At 41.7% G+C, this 13,715-nt stretch overlaps 1 protein-coding gene across 1 annotated transcript in view; it reads right to left on the minus strand.

The window, feature by feature from the left end:
• Positions 1 to 2,035: 2,035 nt before the first annotated feature.
• Positions 2,036 to 13,715, minus strand: part of TMIE (transmembrane inner ear) — a 32,673-nt gene continuing 20,993 nt past the window's right edge. Inside the window, exons 3-4 of the mRNA XM_063327793.1 lie at positions 2,610 to 2,759; positions 2,036 to 2,142 (exon numbers count right to left, since the gene is read on the minus strand). Of these exons, the coding sequence (XP_063183863.1) occupies positions 2,036 to 2,142; positions 2,610 to 2,759 (257 nt within the window). The remainder of the gene's footprint in view (positions 2,143 to 2,609; positions 2,760 to 13,715) is intronic.

Here is a 13,715-nt window from a genome sequence, read left to right on the forward strand (position 1 = left end):
CTAGAGCAAAGGCCAAGTCCTGCTTGTACTTATCCCACAGACTGGGAGACAGAGCACAAATGACTCAATTTGTATATAACATTTTATACACTGAACCCTAAAGTCCATTTTATTTATGTGCAATAAAAGGGCTTGCCATATATGATACTCAAAAAAGTACATGGAGAACCATTTGGCAGTAAGAATATTCCATCAAAGTAAATGTGAAGTTGGGTAAAACAATGCCAAGAAAGGAGAGCATTTAAGCATTGTAATATATTCATGATTAATAGCATTTGGCACTTACAGAAATTTTTAAAGCATTTAATGGCCACTCAGTAACTGAAATCACTCAAGTCATCTCTCTGGCCTTGACTGGGTCTACCAGGGATTGTCACAGTAGAAGTATATAAATAGTTGTCAAACACATACATTATATTTCATGACTGCATAAATCAAGGTGGGTTGCCAAATGTCAGGGGCAGAGCATCACACTCTGTACAGATGAAACTAACAGCACAGAGATGAAGCCCAAAGCTTTGCATACTTTCCATTGTAATGCCTAAATCATGTAGTGAAACTTTTTTTGGGGACAGGATGCACAGTAATCTCAGAAGGAGGACAAGCCAGGGGGTTTGGTCACACAGTTTTTGCTTCTAACACTTCAGGCACTGACAGCTGAGTCAGTCCTTTTGGGTTCCCAAGACTGGAGACATACAGGCATTTTTAAGGCACAATTTACCTCTTCCAGTTTAGCACCCCCCACCCTACCATGAAAGGAATCACATCCTTTTTATTTTCCACTGTGGATAAAGGGATAAATTTGGGACAACTATTGCTGATGTAGGTTTCTCCGTAGATGTGGATAATCTACTTGTGGTTAGATGACTCCCACCCCAGTACCAGGTCCTTCAGGTCAACGTGGGCAGATGTGTATCTGACCTTAGAGGACCTGGAGCTTCAGAGCACACGGATTCATAAACCATTACCAGACATCAGCAGCCACTCAGCAATATGTTATCCACCAGCCTCCTGCCCTGCACCTTGTCAGGACCGTAATTCTGGGATTCTCAAAAGGTCAAAGGTTGGTCAACTATTCAACTTACACATTTAGCTGAATTAAAGTTTGGGTAGTCTTTATGGCGCAGCTGACTTCCCATAAATAGCTTTCTTGAGGAGATTTATTCATGAGTTCATGCTGCATTTAGCATGGTCTGATTAAATCTACCCCAAAACAGCCAGCCTTTGGATGGAGCACAAGTACATGTTTGTGGGTTGTAAAGTTGCTTACAGGAGATGAAAATTTATTTGCATTGCCCAAATACCCTCCATCTCTTCTGGATATTCTCATCCTTATTTTATTGGTTTTCCAGAAGTAACAGCTGGGCAGGAAGAAGATGCAGAAGTAAAAGAGTGAATTTGGCTTTCTGCTCTCTACAGGCATGATCCTTCACACCCTCTGGGATCTACTGATAGCTGGTCCTTAGAGAGCCCGGAAATTGAAGGATACAACACTAAGCACTTCCATGTGTGATTGCTCATAAATGCAAGTGCATTAACTAGACTTTCGGATGACTTCTGACTTTAAATTAGGTTAAGAGAATTTAAGTGTGTGGACAAGGGCTTATCCATGCCTATTGGGTTCAGCTCCAGAGTGTGATCTCAGCATCCTCTGTTTATAGTGTAGGCATAGTCAGAAGTCTGAACACCTCTGAAATACTGAGGTATGTGCAAGTTCCTACTGTTAAGCACTTAGTTCTGTATTTTGCTGATGTAGGACTACATTTCTACAATTATGTTATCTTGTTATCTGCCTCTTTCACCAGTTTAGTGGGCTGGAGCATCACATTTTGAGTCAAGGAAATTCTCAGTTTCTATGAAGCTACAGACCACAGTGCTTGCAGAGACACAAGAAAGAGGAAAAAAAAAATCATAAAAAGATATTGAGAAAACAGAGGCAGAATGCAGAAAGGGAACTGAGAAGCAGGGAGTCCAAGGTATGATGGATCTCATCAGAAAAGAGAAGCCATAGACAGACAAACAGGAAGGCAGTCCCCTAATTTCCTTGCAGGGCCATTTCATCTTCTTCTTTCACCACAGGCAGAGAGTTGAGTGGTCTGGACTGGACATGACCAGAGAGAGTAAGGAGAGTTTCAGTAGAGCCTAGGGTACAGAATCAGGAAAGATGAGTGAGAGGAGAGGAGAGCAGTGACAGAAATACTCTTGGCCATCCAAATGGGGCAAGAGATTTATGGGTAATGTGAAACTCTAACAACTCTTTTTTTTTCCTACTGACACCATCACCACACCCCAACCCAGGAACTGGTCCTTAAAATGAATCAGACTCTGGAAATTTTAAACCCGAACTTCAAAGGAATGACCCTGACTTGTACCATTGGAGAAACTGTCCCTTTCATCTAAATGACCATGCCTGCTTCCACAAATGCTGTAGGTTTAGTACATGCAAATGGGAGGTGTTTACCATGTCATGGCAATATCTTAATGGTTGTGCCCAAGGAGCCACACTGATTTACACTAAGGGAGGACCTATCCCTTTGCATTCATGCATATAGAAAACCACCCCAATAAAAGAGATGGGTCTCATGTGTAGGGGTAGGTATGGGAAGTACCTCCAGGAATCTCTGTCAGCTCGTTGAGTGGTGGCACAGTGTCCAGTTTATCTGCGTATGTCTTGGCTGCTTGTCGTTGAGCATACCGTGCCTCAATCTCTTTCTTTGTCCGGGGAATCCGGCACTTGAAGATACAGCACAGTGTGATAACTGAGAAAGGAGAGAGGGAAACAAGAGCATTCAGTTTAGTCAGCAGATCTCTTTCTAGTACAGGCTGACCCATTTGCAGTAGGGAGACAGCAGGAAGAAAAATTAATTTCAGAAGAGCTTCTTCCAGTAGGAACCCGTAGCCATTTACATCAGTGGAAGTACCTGCCTGAGGGATATGGTCACACAGTCTAAAACAATTGAATTGCCTGAAAATAAAGAATTACCACTCTTCAACTGAGCACGTCCTTCCTACTAACGGAAAACCGTTACCTTAAACCATATACACCAATGGTTGTTATCTCTACCAATTCTTTGGAAATGACAGCAGCAATTAAGATGTACTGTCACCCTTCAACACCGTGTTATTGCTAGAGGTTCCTGACAATGAGTCTTAGCAATTCTTTTTTTGTGGTAGGTAGATACTGGGGCTGTGGACTTCCCGCTGAAGAAAGCAATGAGAAGTTTGTCATGGAACCCTTCAAAATAGATCCAGAACAAGAGCTCAATACATGCCTTAATTGACTTTCATCCAAATCCATTTAGGGCAGGCTAAGAATTGAACCCAGATCTCCTAAATCCCCCCATCATGCACTTATTATTCCATCATGCTTCTTCCTATGAGCTAGGCTTCTTTACATGACTTAAGGATGCAGATGATGCTTTTACTCCTAGTAAGATATATATTCCCTTCATGCTTAAACCTATACGTTACTTCAGAATTTCCATCTGAAAATCTAATCATGATTCAGACAATTCACTGTAATGAAATCACTGCTGGTTGGTTTGCTACATTAGAAATTCACAGACTTGATTAGATCATCCATGTACTACCTCTGACAACAACAAAGCAACTTAAGGGAAAAGGTCAGTGAGACACAGAAACTGATAATTGTAAAATTAGTTGGCCCACAGGCCATAAACACAAGTCAAGAAGCATGAGATCTCATGGTGTCTATGAACTTTTGAGTTGCTTTTTTGTGGGCATCCTTAAAATAGTTTGAGGGATTCTTCTATTCTAAATAAAAGCTCAACATTCCAGCCTACCTAAATTCTTAACCTTGTTTATATACATTATGGAAAAGGGTTCTGCAGGCAGGCAGAGCCTTGTGTTTGGAAAATTGTTGTTTTGCAAGCTCTGTCTCCTATTTTAACTGGAGCTGCCCAGTCACCATGAGCAACGTATTAGACCTTTGAGACTAACCCAAGGAAATGAGAGAAATATTCTGTATGTTTGGTTCCAAGTGTGAGTATTTCTCATTCACCAGGAGTAAAAAAAAAATTTTGCAAACTGCATTCACAGCACCAGCACATAGAGCATTTGCTGGTGTAAATTTTACTGCCTAAAAGTTTGTCCTGTACCTGTCCATCCTCTCCTAAGTAAAAAGTGATCACGTTAACCAAGAACAAGCTCTGCATGACCTCTTTGTATAACGAAAGAGAAAAAGAAAGTAGTAAAATACCTTTCTCAGCATTTTGAGGTTGGTGTAAAGTTACCAAGCAAAGTGTAGCAGCTCCTCTACCCCTTTGCTGAATTTTGCTGCCAAAAATATCACTCCCCTTAAAGAGTTTGCTGCAGAGGTGTTGTAGTGGAATCACACTCAGGGCCATCTAAATGTCACAACAGGACAAAACAACTGAAGCTGAACTGAATTGCCTAAAACACCATGAAATTGTAATAACCTGTAATTGGGGAAGCAATCAAGATGCTTTTATCCTTGCTCTTCCACGAGGGTCAGCACAAGCTGAGGGTAATTGAGCTTTTCCTTATCTTACAAAAGGAAAACAAGGCACCCATGTGGTGTTGTTGGCAGCACAACACGGGCAGCTTGCAGGTGTGTAATGTACCACATCTGGAAAGCACACAGCTGGGTCTGTGCCGGTGTTCGCGGCAGCAGAATTTCACCATGCACCTGCCCACAGAACCTGCTACAGCTACACCACAACCAATGGATGGCACAGACCTTTTCAGGCTAGCAGACAAAAAAATACCCAGTATCTGGGTGAGGACTCAAGGCAAGGTCAGACTAGATATAAATATGCATTTTTAACAGTGATGGCAACCATAGAGATAATTTACTGGGGGGAATGGGGTACGTGTTTTTTCTCTAACCACTTTTAAATCAAGATCTATTGTTTTCCTAAAAGCACTCTGGAATTCAGCTAAGCCAGGAATCCTCTACTCATATTACAGAAAAATTTGCCAGGAAAATTAGCACCTGGAGATTGATAAACGATAAGACTGTCGGCTTTCGAGTAAAGCACAAAGAGATTGGTCAATGCCCTTGAAAGTCAAGGATAAAATGCCTGTCAATATCACAGTAGCTGGCTTAGCCCTACAGGAAGGAGTAGGGGTTGTTGTATCTCTCACAGTTCCACTTCTTTACAATTACTGAGGACAAAAATGGTAGTTGCTACATGACAATCATGAGCTGGGCTCTCTGTTTAACTTTCTAATGGAGAAGAAGTGTTACACTGAGGTACGTGTTGTCTTGGGATGTGAAATGATTCATAACCAGCCACTGGAGCAAGAGATTTATGTGAAAATAATGCAACACTATTCCTAATCTACATCCCCCTTGTAAATTGTGCTTAGTCATGCAGGGAGCTAAGTATTGAAGTAAACGCCATTATATCTTTAAAAGGACAGGCCAGCAAATAAGATTTTAGCACAGGGGCCTTAGGAAACTGAAACTGATGCCAGGAATGATCCTTTTATTGCTAGTGGGAAGTTATTGCCTGCTTGATATCTTTACTTTTCCCTCCAGGTCAGACACGGGAGAGAGTTGGTGGAATTCATCTGCTCTGGTTTGTGTGTCCCAAAGGAAGGGATTACAGTCTCAGACAGTCACTCCAGGCTCCCTTTATCACTGATGGAGAGAAAGAAGCATCTCTACAGGGTGATTAATCTCATCTTAAGACAGAAATTTAGGGTATGCCAAATAAATTGTTCTCTGCAGCTGCCTTCTCTCCATTAACCACAAAAAGAGCTTGGAGTGACCCAGGACCCTGGAAGAGCTGTGACACCCCCTGTAGTGATAGTCAAAGGCTAGACAAAGTGCCTGAGAGCTTCCCAAACAGTGTCAGAGATCTACATTTAGGCATGTGAATTGTTCCCTCAGAAGTGGATCTCATACTTTGGAAGTTAATAGTGAAACGTTTGTCGCGTATTAGAAGTCTGGAGCTATCTTAGCATCCTTTCTGTTGTGCTTGGTAGATATTTGAAGTTTTGTCATGCTTCAAAACAGTGAGATTATATTTGCTCCACTGACAATTTATCCATCAAGTAAACCCAAAACAATATAACCTGTAATATTTCTTGGTCTTTTGTTGATGCCAAGATTAACATTATTTTCCACTGGAAAAGCAGAAATTTTTTCATTCTGAAGACAACCTGGGAAACTGAACTTGCCTGTAAGGGGCCTGAGAACATCCTCATCACCATTACCCTTCCTGGGGTTTGACTGCCTAGGTTCAGAGCCAGATGACGAGTAATCATAGAATCATAGAATGGTCAGAGTTGGAAAGGACCTTAAAGATCATATAGTTCCAACCCCTCTGCCATGGGCAGGGACACTTCCCATTGGACCTGGTTGCTCAAAGCCCTGTCCAACCTGGCCTTGAACACCTCCAGGGATGAGGCAGCCACAACTTCTCTGGGCAACCTGTTCCAATGCCTCACCACCCTCACAGTAAAGAATTTCTTCCTGATATCCAATCTAAATCTACCCTCTTTCAGTTTGAATCCGTTACCCCGTGTCCTATCATTGCACTGCCTGCTAAAGAGTCCCTTTCCACCTTTTTAATGCAGCTGGTGACCTTCAAAGGAAGAGTTAGAAGAAGCCTGAGTGGAGGCTCCCCTTTTCTTCACTTGGAATGACTCTTAAGCTGATGTTTTCATGCTTGGCCCACCCCAGAGATCCGCTGCAGTGGATGTTGTAGAGTTGCCTGTGCCTGGTCATGTGTCCTATTGATGCAGACTCTGACTCATGGACATGACTTTCTGTCTTCACCTCAGACCTCGTCATCACTACCAATTTGGCTGTGTCTGACGCCAGTTACAATTAGCCATCATGTGAAGATGGTTGGTAATGAGGATTGCTGTTTAAAAATAGCCATTCGTATACAATATCAGATCAAGAATTGGACTGTAGTCTCTTCCATGAGAGTTAAACATCAAAGCAAGACTCTTACAAAAGCTTAGTATGTGACATGGCATCAGCTGAGCACAATAACTGATAGGCCCATGTTCTCAGGGTAGAAGAATTGCAACATAAAAAAAACCCCAACATTAAAAACCTGCATGAGGGTCATATGTACAAAGAAAGTAGCTGAATCTAAAAGTATTTGTTTGGGATATGAATATATGCAGGAATATTAATTGCAACTCCGTTGACTAGTAATAACTTGATCACTTTCGATTCTGGGTCCATAGGATGAAGTATTTGGGGAACCATTTAGCTTGGATCTAACTTGAGAATTTGTTATTATGCTTTTCTTCTAGCTGGCAGATGACCTGATTTCAAGCCTTGAATGCCTGTTTTATGTTAAACATTCACCAATTCTCTTATTCCCCAGGAGAGTGCTCTAATCACACTGTTATCAAACAATGTTCCCTCTCATTCTTTCATGTTGTGTCTCTCCTTTTCCTTTCCAGGATTTCAGCTTTCATTTTAATTGTTGAGAAGGCTTCCAAAATGCAGCCTGAGTAAACTATTACCTTAATGCCTGGTGAGCTTGAAGCAATCTCCCTAAGATGTATCAGTGCCCCATTAACACCATAGAAGGTCTATGAAAATATCAAGGTTTGAAATGGTGACATTATTTAATGGTTTCTCCGCTATCAAACTACATAAAGCAGAAGAACAGACACTTTGCATGGCAAAACGTGGTGTCATAATTTTCATTTCTCTCCCTTTTCTCAGCTTTTCTGTGTTAATTATATATAGCCTTGTGATGCTGTGATAATCAGCATCTTCTGTGACCTGCACAATTAAAATCCAGGCTTTTTCCTTTTCGATAACGTGCTGTGGATCACTTTGTTGTTTGGCTTCAAAAAATCATTTTCTCACCTATGTTTTTTTTTTTCCTTGTCAGCTACCTGATGTACATGGTTGAATTCAGCCACCTATTCTGAAAGAACATTTCTGTTTTAAATTGAAAAGTCAGGCCTGATCCTGCACATGGTGTTCTCTTTCCACACTGAAGATTCAAGCTGACGATGTATCAGATAATTTTTCATTGTTTCTGCCAGGCTGAGCATGTGAAATGTAATTTTTCAAGAAGGAAACAAATACTTGGTGGTCCGTTATGAAATGGGTATTTTAAAGGAGTCAACTTTTTGCTATCTATCATGACAAGAGGTATTATAAGTGATGTATTTTCATTCTTCAGCATATACTAAAAAACCCTGACTTGGAAATAATAAAGGACTCTGAAACTTGTTCCTTTCTGGATTTTTAGCATGTTTTCATTATTTTCACAGGAGGCAATGTTTTCCTTTTATTCATATCCAATACTATTCAGGTTGGAGGAGCTGAGAAATGGCCCCCAAAAAACCGTCATCTGAAGTACAGTCATGGAGCAAAGGTTAAACGCATAATTTCCACCATAAACAATTAGATGCTTGTGACAAAATAACGGCTGTGTGTTTACTCCCACTGGCTTAAACTAAAATATTTTGTTTCATAATTGAAGCATGCTAAGAGCATACAAAAGCCTGTGAAGGGAGCTGTGTTGGCTTAAACTAAATATCTGTGTTGTGTGGCCGAGTTACCCTGCTCATGGTCTCTTTTTTGTTTTCACTTAAGTGAATTTAGCTCATCAACAGTAACATAGTTGCTTCTAGTTTAGCTGGGCAGTATATTAAAAAAAAAAAAAAAAAGAACAAACCAAACGAAAAACTTAAAAAGAGAAAGAAACAATTTGGTTCTCCTAGGAGCTGGGAAAGATGTAAATTAAATATCTCCTCCAGAGACTGCTTGGTGTAATATTTCAGCAGAGCTATGATTGAGAACTGAACAGTTTCATAAATTGCATGGAAATTGGCTGCAATACACAGTAGGTTTGCTCCCTTTGAAGCTGAAAAAATACAGTCTGCCAATGAAGCATTTAATTAACATTTAGCAAAGTAGCCTGTGCTGCTCTGAGTTAATTAGGCAGCCATTCCATTGTTAATAGTGCAAGCAATTAATGCAGATGTATTCAATGGCAAGTTAACTGCAGCACTTGTGTTTAAATGCTCTTTGAGAAGCCTGGAAAGTTGCCTACTATATGACTACAATGATGCTTTAAGGAACGAGGTAGCATATTTTGGCTGTTCAAGCTACTCATGGCAATGTTAATTACTGGCTAATTGTGATAATGCAATGATCAGTGAGGGCAACTAAAGGCTTAAGAAAATTAGTTAGTGGTTGGGTCGCTTTTCATAGGACTGGTCCACCCTGAGTGTTCAGGTGACGCTGCTGGTGCCTGAACCATCTCATTTAAAGGTGCCACAGCTGCTACTAGAGCTATAGCTGAGATACTAGAGCCTCAGAAGACATCCCTGGACTGGGCTTCAGAAGAAAGGGGCTTTACCTCTAAAGGGTGTGCAACCACCTACAGGGCATGTAACTACATCCTGGCTATGGCTCAGACTGTGGCAATGGGGACTCAGGATCTGCTTTCTTCTGGAAAAGAGAGACACATGGATGGTAAAAATATCAAATTTAAAGTACGGGTTGAATATTGATTGAATGCTACCTCAAAACCTTTCTTATCCCTGTATTTTATCCTACTCTATGCCTGTTCCTTCATGGAAAATCTAGTGCTTGGATTAACGTACTACTTTCCTAGCAGGCAAAAATAGGAGCCAAAGAATTAAGAGATCTAGATTGCAGTCCCAGTAGCTGTGCCATTATGACTTCAAGAAAAATGTGTTTTTAAATATATCCCCCTTTGTACAGCACCTTAAGGATATGCTGAAAGAACTGCTGCAAGGGGTCAGGGCTGCTCCAATATTTGCTCAGCCATTGAGCTTAACTACTCCTTCACATGTGATATTTTCCTGGTGTCTGGAATTGAGGGTCTGTCCACACCATTAGATCACATCATCTGACCTCCCTGCACATCACAGGTTATTAAGTTTAATTACTGCCTGAGTGAAACAACTTGAGTTGGATTGAATCCCACCTTACTCTAGGGAGAGGTGTTAAGGGGTGGAGAGTGCAGCAATGTTTAATCACCCTCCCTGCCACATTTATTTCTCAAATTCTTATTTGAGTTGACCTGGTTTTAATTTCCAGACTCTGCGCTTGCCTCTATCCACTAGACTAAAAAGATCTTAATACCTTTTTTTTTCTTTTCTTTCTGAAGTCCTTCAATGCTGCAATCAAGTGGCCTTTTTGATCTTCTTTCCAACAAGCTAAACCAAGTGAGTTCAGTGAGACTCTTGTTTGAAGACCCTTCTCCAGGCATGGAACAGAGTTTAGGATTTTGGGGCTTTTAGTTCCTGCAAGCCTTTGCTTTTTCAGCATTTGTTTTCATACATAAGCCCAAGCATCTCACCAAGACAGCATACAGAGTGAGAGGTAGGAAGGTTTTTTGACCTAACCCACACTAGTAACATTCAAATAACTCCTTACTGTAGCATTACCCTGAGCTGTGTTGCTCAACTGATTAATTTGCTCTGATAATATTTACTAAATTTTATTAATTATCATTGAGTCACTGAATACTTGCTTATTCTGTAGATGATGTCTATATTTTTTTCTCCCAACCTGCTTCTACTGTCATTCACTGCATTTTGCTTGAACAAATTTAACCAACTCCCTGCATTGCTCCTTCTACCTCTTTTTTTTTTTTTTTTTTTTTTTTTTTAAATTATTATTCTTCTGTCTACTGGTAAGGAGGACAGCTTTAACAGCAACTGTTTTGTATTTATTCTGAGCTCACCAGTGAAAAACACGCTTTAGGGTTGGACCTGTCACCACACCAAGTGTTTCCTTAGGAAATTTTGACCTAAGCAAAGTTGGATTTCTGAGCTAGGATACATTGTGTGGGACAAAAAGGAGTAGGTAGTCAGTGGGAGCTCCCTGGAGATCCAGACAAGGTAGCCAGGGCACTTGAGGACACAGGTCATCTCATGCTTAGGTAGATATCTAAAGCAAACAGATTAATTATTCCCACTTGTTCTCTCACCTGGTCACCTCTAGATGTCTACCCTGGAAGCATCGCTAGATAGGTGAGATGAACCGTAGTGACAAAGTCCATATTAAAGGTTTAGGCTGGAATTTTGAGCTATTAATTAACACAAGCCCTAATTTAAAAAAAAAAAACAAACCCTCCTAATTGCTTATGCTTTCTGTCTCTTTCTTGGGGTCTTTTATGCCTGGTGCAATATCTCCTGAAGCTAGGGTGGAGCTCTCTAACCTTCTTTCCTCATGATCCCATCTTAAAGGCTGGGAGCAGGGGTGGGATTTATCAACCCAGGGTTGAGAGATTTGGGCCTGAACCTTCTCCATTGCCTCCATGCAAGGAGAGGAGCTGTCACAAGGAGGAGCCAACACCACAGCTATGAGAGGCAAGATCTAAGGGTGATTGTTTAATAACAAGGAAAAATACCTCTTATCAGGCAATTATTCAAAAAATAGTCAATAAGCTGGGCTTGTCTTTTCTATCAAACTAGAGCTAGCAATGAAATCCAGGATCCCAACACCCACATTTAAAACTGTGATTTAGGAAGATCAAAACCAGATTTGGACCTAATCTGTGCTGTCACAGAATCATAGAATGGTCTAGGTTGGAAGGGACCTTTAAGGTCATCGAGTCCAACCATTAAACTAATACTGACAAAACCACCACTAAACGATGTTCCTCAGCACCATGTCTACCCATCTTTTAAATACCTCCAGGGATGGTGATTCAGCCACATCCCTGGACATCCTGTTCCAATGCATGACAAGCCGTTTGGTGAAGAACTTTTTCCTAATATCCAAGCTAAACCTCTCCTGGTGCAACTTGAGGTGTAGCCTCTCCTCTCAGCTCCCACCTCTGATGCCAGAGTCCACCTGTGCACAAATCTGCACTCCATCTTCCCTTTTCCTTGACCATGAATGGTCACTGAGTGAGAAGGTGTCAAAAGGGAAGATGAAGATGCAGGTTAGGCATCCATCTGGTGAGGACACCCACAGAGGAGCTGTTTTGGAGCCCCACTATGATCCCACACCCCAGTTCTTCCCCTTGCAGACTCCAGACACAGCCCCCTATATGTGACCTGATAGCTGTCACATTTAACAGAAGCCAGCCTCAGATAACAGCATCTCCAATGCTTTTTAGCTGATAGGGGTCACAACTACTTTTGCAGTAGTCTTGGGTGTGTGTGCCTTTGTGTACATCACGCATAACAATGGAAGTTTAAGATAAGAGTATTGTATAAAACAAGAACAGCACAGGTTATTTGTCATCAGACTAAGTGGCAAGAAAGAATAGCTACTTGTTATTAATTGGAGTACATAAAAAATGGTCCTTCTATTGTAAAAGACACTTATCTTTCTCTTTAGCACCCCTTCTTGTGCACAGCTTGAGCTACTTATGCTGGTGCCAATAAATTTGGGGGTTTGTAGACACACAAGTGCAGGACAGCTCTAAAATGGAAGGAAATATCTGACTTGTGGTAAGAGGTTTCCATGTGAGAACTTGGGCTAAGGGCAAAAGAGGGGCTTACCCTATTGTCCCCATGTAAGAGCCATCATCAGCCGTCATAGAATCATAGAATGGTTCAGGTTGGAAGGGACCTTAAAGATCATCTGGTTCCAACACCCTGCCCTGGGCAGGGACACCTCCCGCTAAACCAGGTTGCTCAAAGCCCCTTCCAACCTGGCCTTGAACACCTCCGGGGATGGGACAGCCACAGCTTCTCTGGGCAACCTGGGCCAGTGTCTCACCACCATCACCGCAAAGAATTTCTTCCTGAGATCTCATCTAAATCTCCCCTCTTCCAGTTTAAAATCATTCCCTCTCGTCCTATCGCTCCACTCCCTGATCAAGAGTCCCCCCCCCCAGCTTTCCTGTAGGTCCTCTTTAGGTACTGGAAGCCTGCTGTAGGGTCTCCCTGGAGCCTTCTCTTCTCCAGGCTGAACACACCCAACTCTCAGCCTGTCCTCATAGCATAGGTGCTCCAGGCCTCTGATCATCTTTGTGGCCCTCTGCTGGACGTGTTCCTTCTTGTGCTGAGGACTCCAGAGCTGCACGCAGTCCCAAGTGATGTTCTCTGTGATAGAGGACAGTACTCGCCTGGCTTGATCCATCTCTGCATATATTATTCTGTGCACCCTGCTGAGTGTTTCTCATACACTGGGCTGCTGGTGATGCAGTGTTTGAAGACAGACGGCTAAAGCCTCTGTCAGAAAGGACCATGTGAAGCATCCCTGAGCCAGCCTAAATTATCCGTGCCTCACTGGAAATCCTTCACATTAATGGAAACATCTGTGTAGTTTTGCCATCCAAAAAGTAATGGTTATTTAATAGTGTAAATCTTTTGCCTGGCATTTATACTTCAACACCCGCAGCAAGTTGGTAAATAAAACCTCTAACACTTCAAATTAAACTGTGCTCAGTTAATTGCATTCAAGATGTTTAACAGTTTTGTTGGTGCTCATTAAATAATACTTGATTCCTGGGAACATGTTTATTCAGTGTGAACCTCCCTCCTTTGTACTCTCACACTATTTTGTACTCCTCTTGAACCTTTGACAGATTCAAGGGAAAGACTCCCAGTTTATGCAGGCAGATAAGCAAAAGCTTTGCATTTGTGACTCCCAAGCATCCCATGACAGACCTGCTTCTTCAAGATTTTTTCTTGAAGTGACTTGAAGATAAGTCTGTGGCTATGGGCCAGGTGAGAAATTACTGATGCTCGTGTCTGGGGCTACATGTTACCATTTGACTGGCATGGGTGGGAATGGGAAAGCATCTCTG

Source organism: Chroicocephalus ridibundus, chromosome 2 (genome assembly GCF_963924245.1).
Source record: "Chroicocephalus ridibundus chromosome 2, bChrRid1.1, whole genome shotgun sequence".
Taxonomy (NCBI): Eukaryota; Metazoa; Chordata; class Aves; order Charadriiformes; family Laridae; genus Chroicocephalus; species Chroicocephalus ridibundus.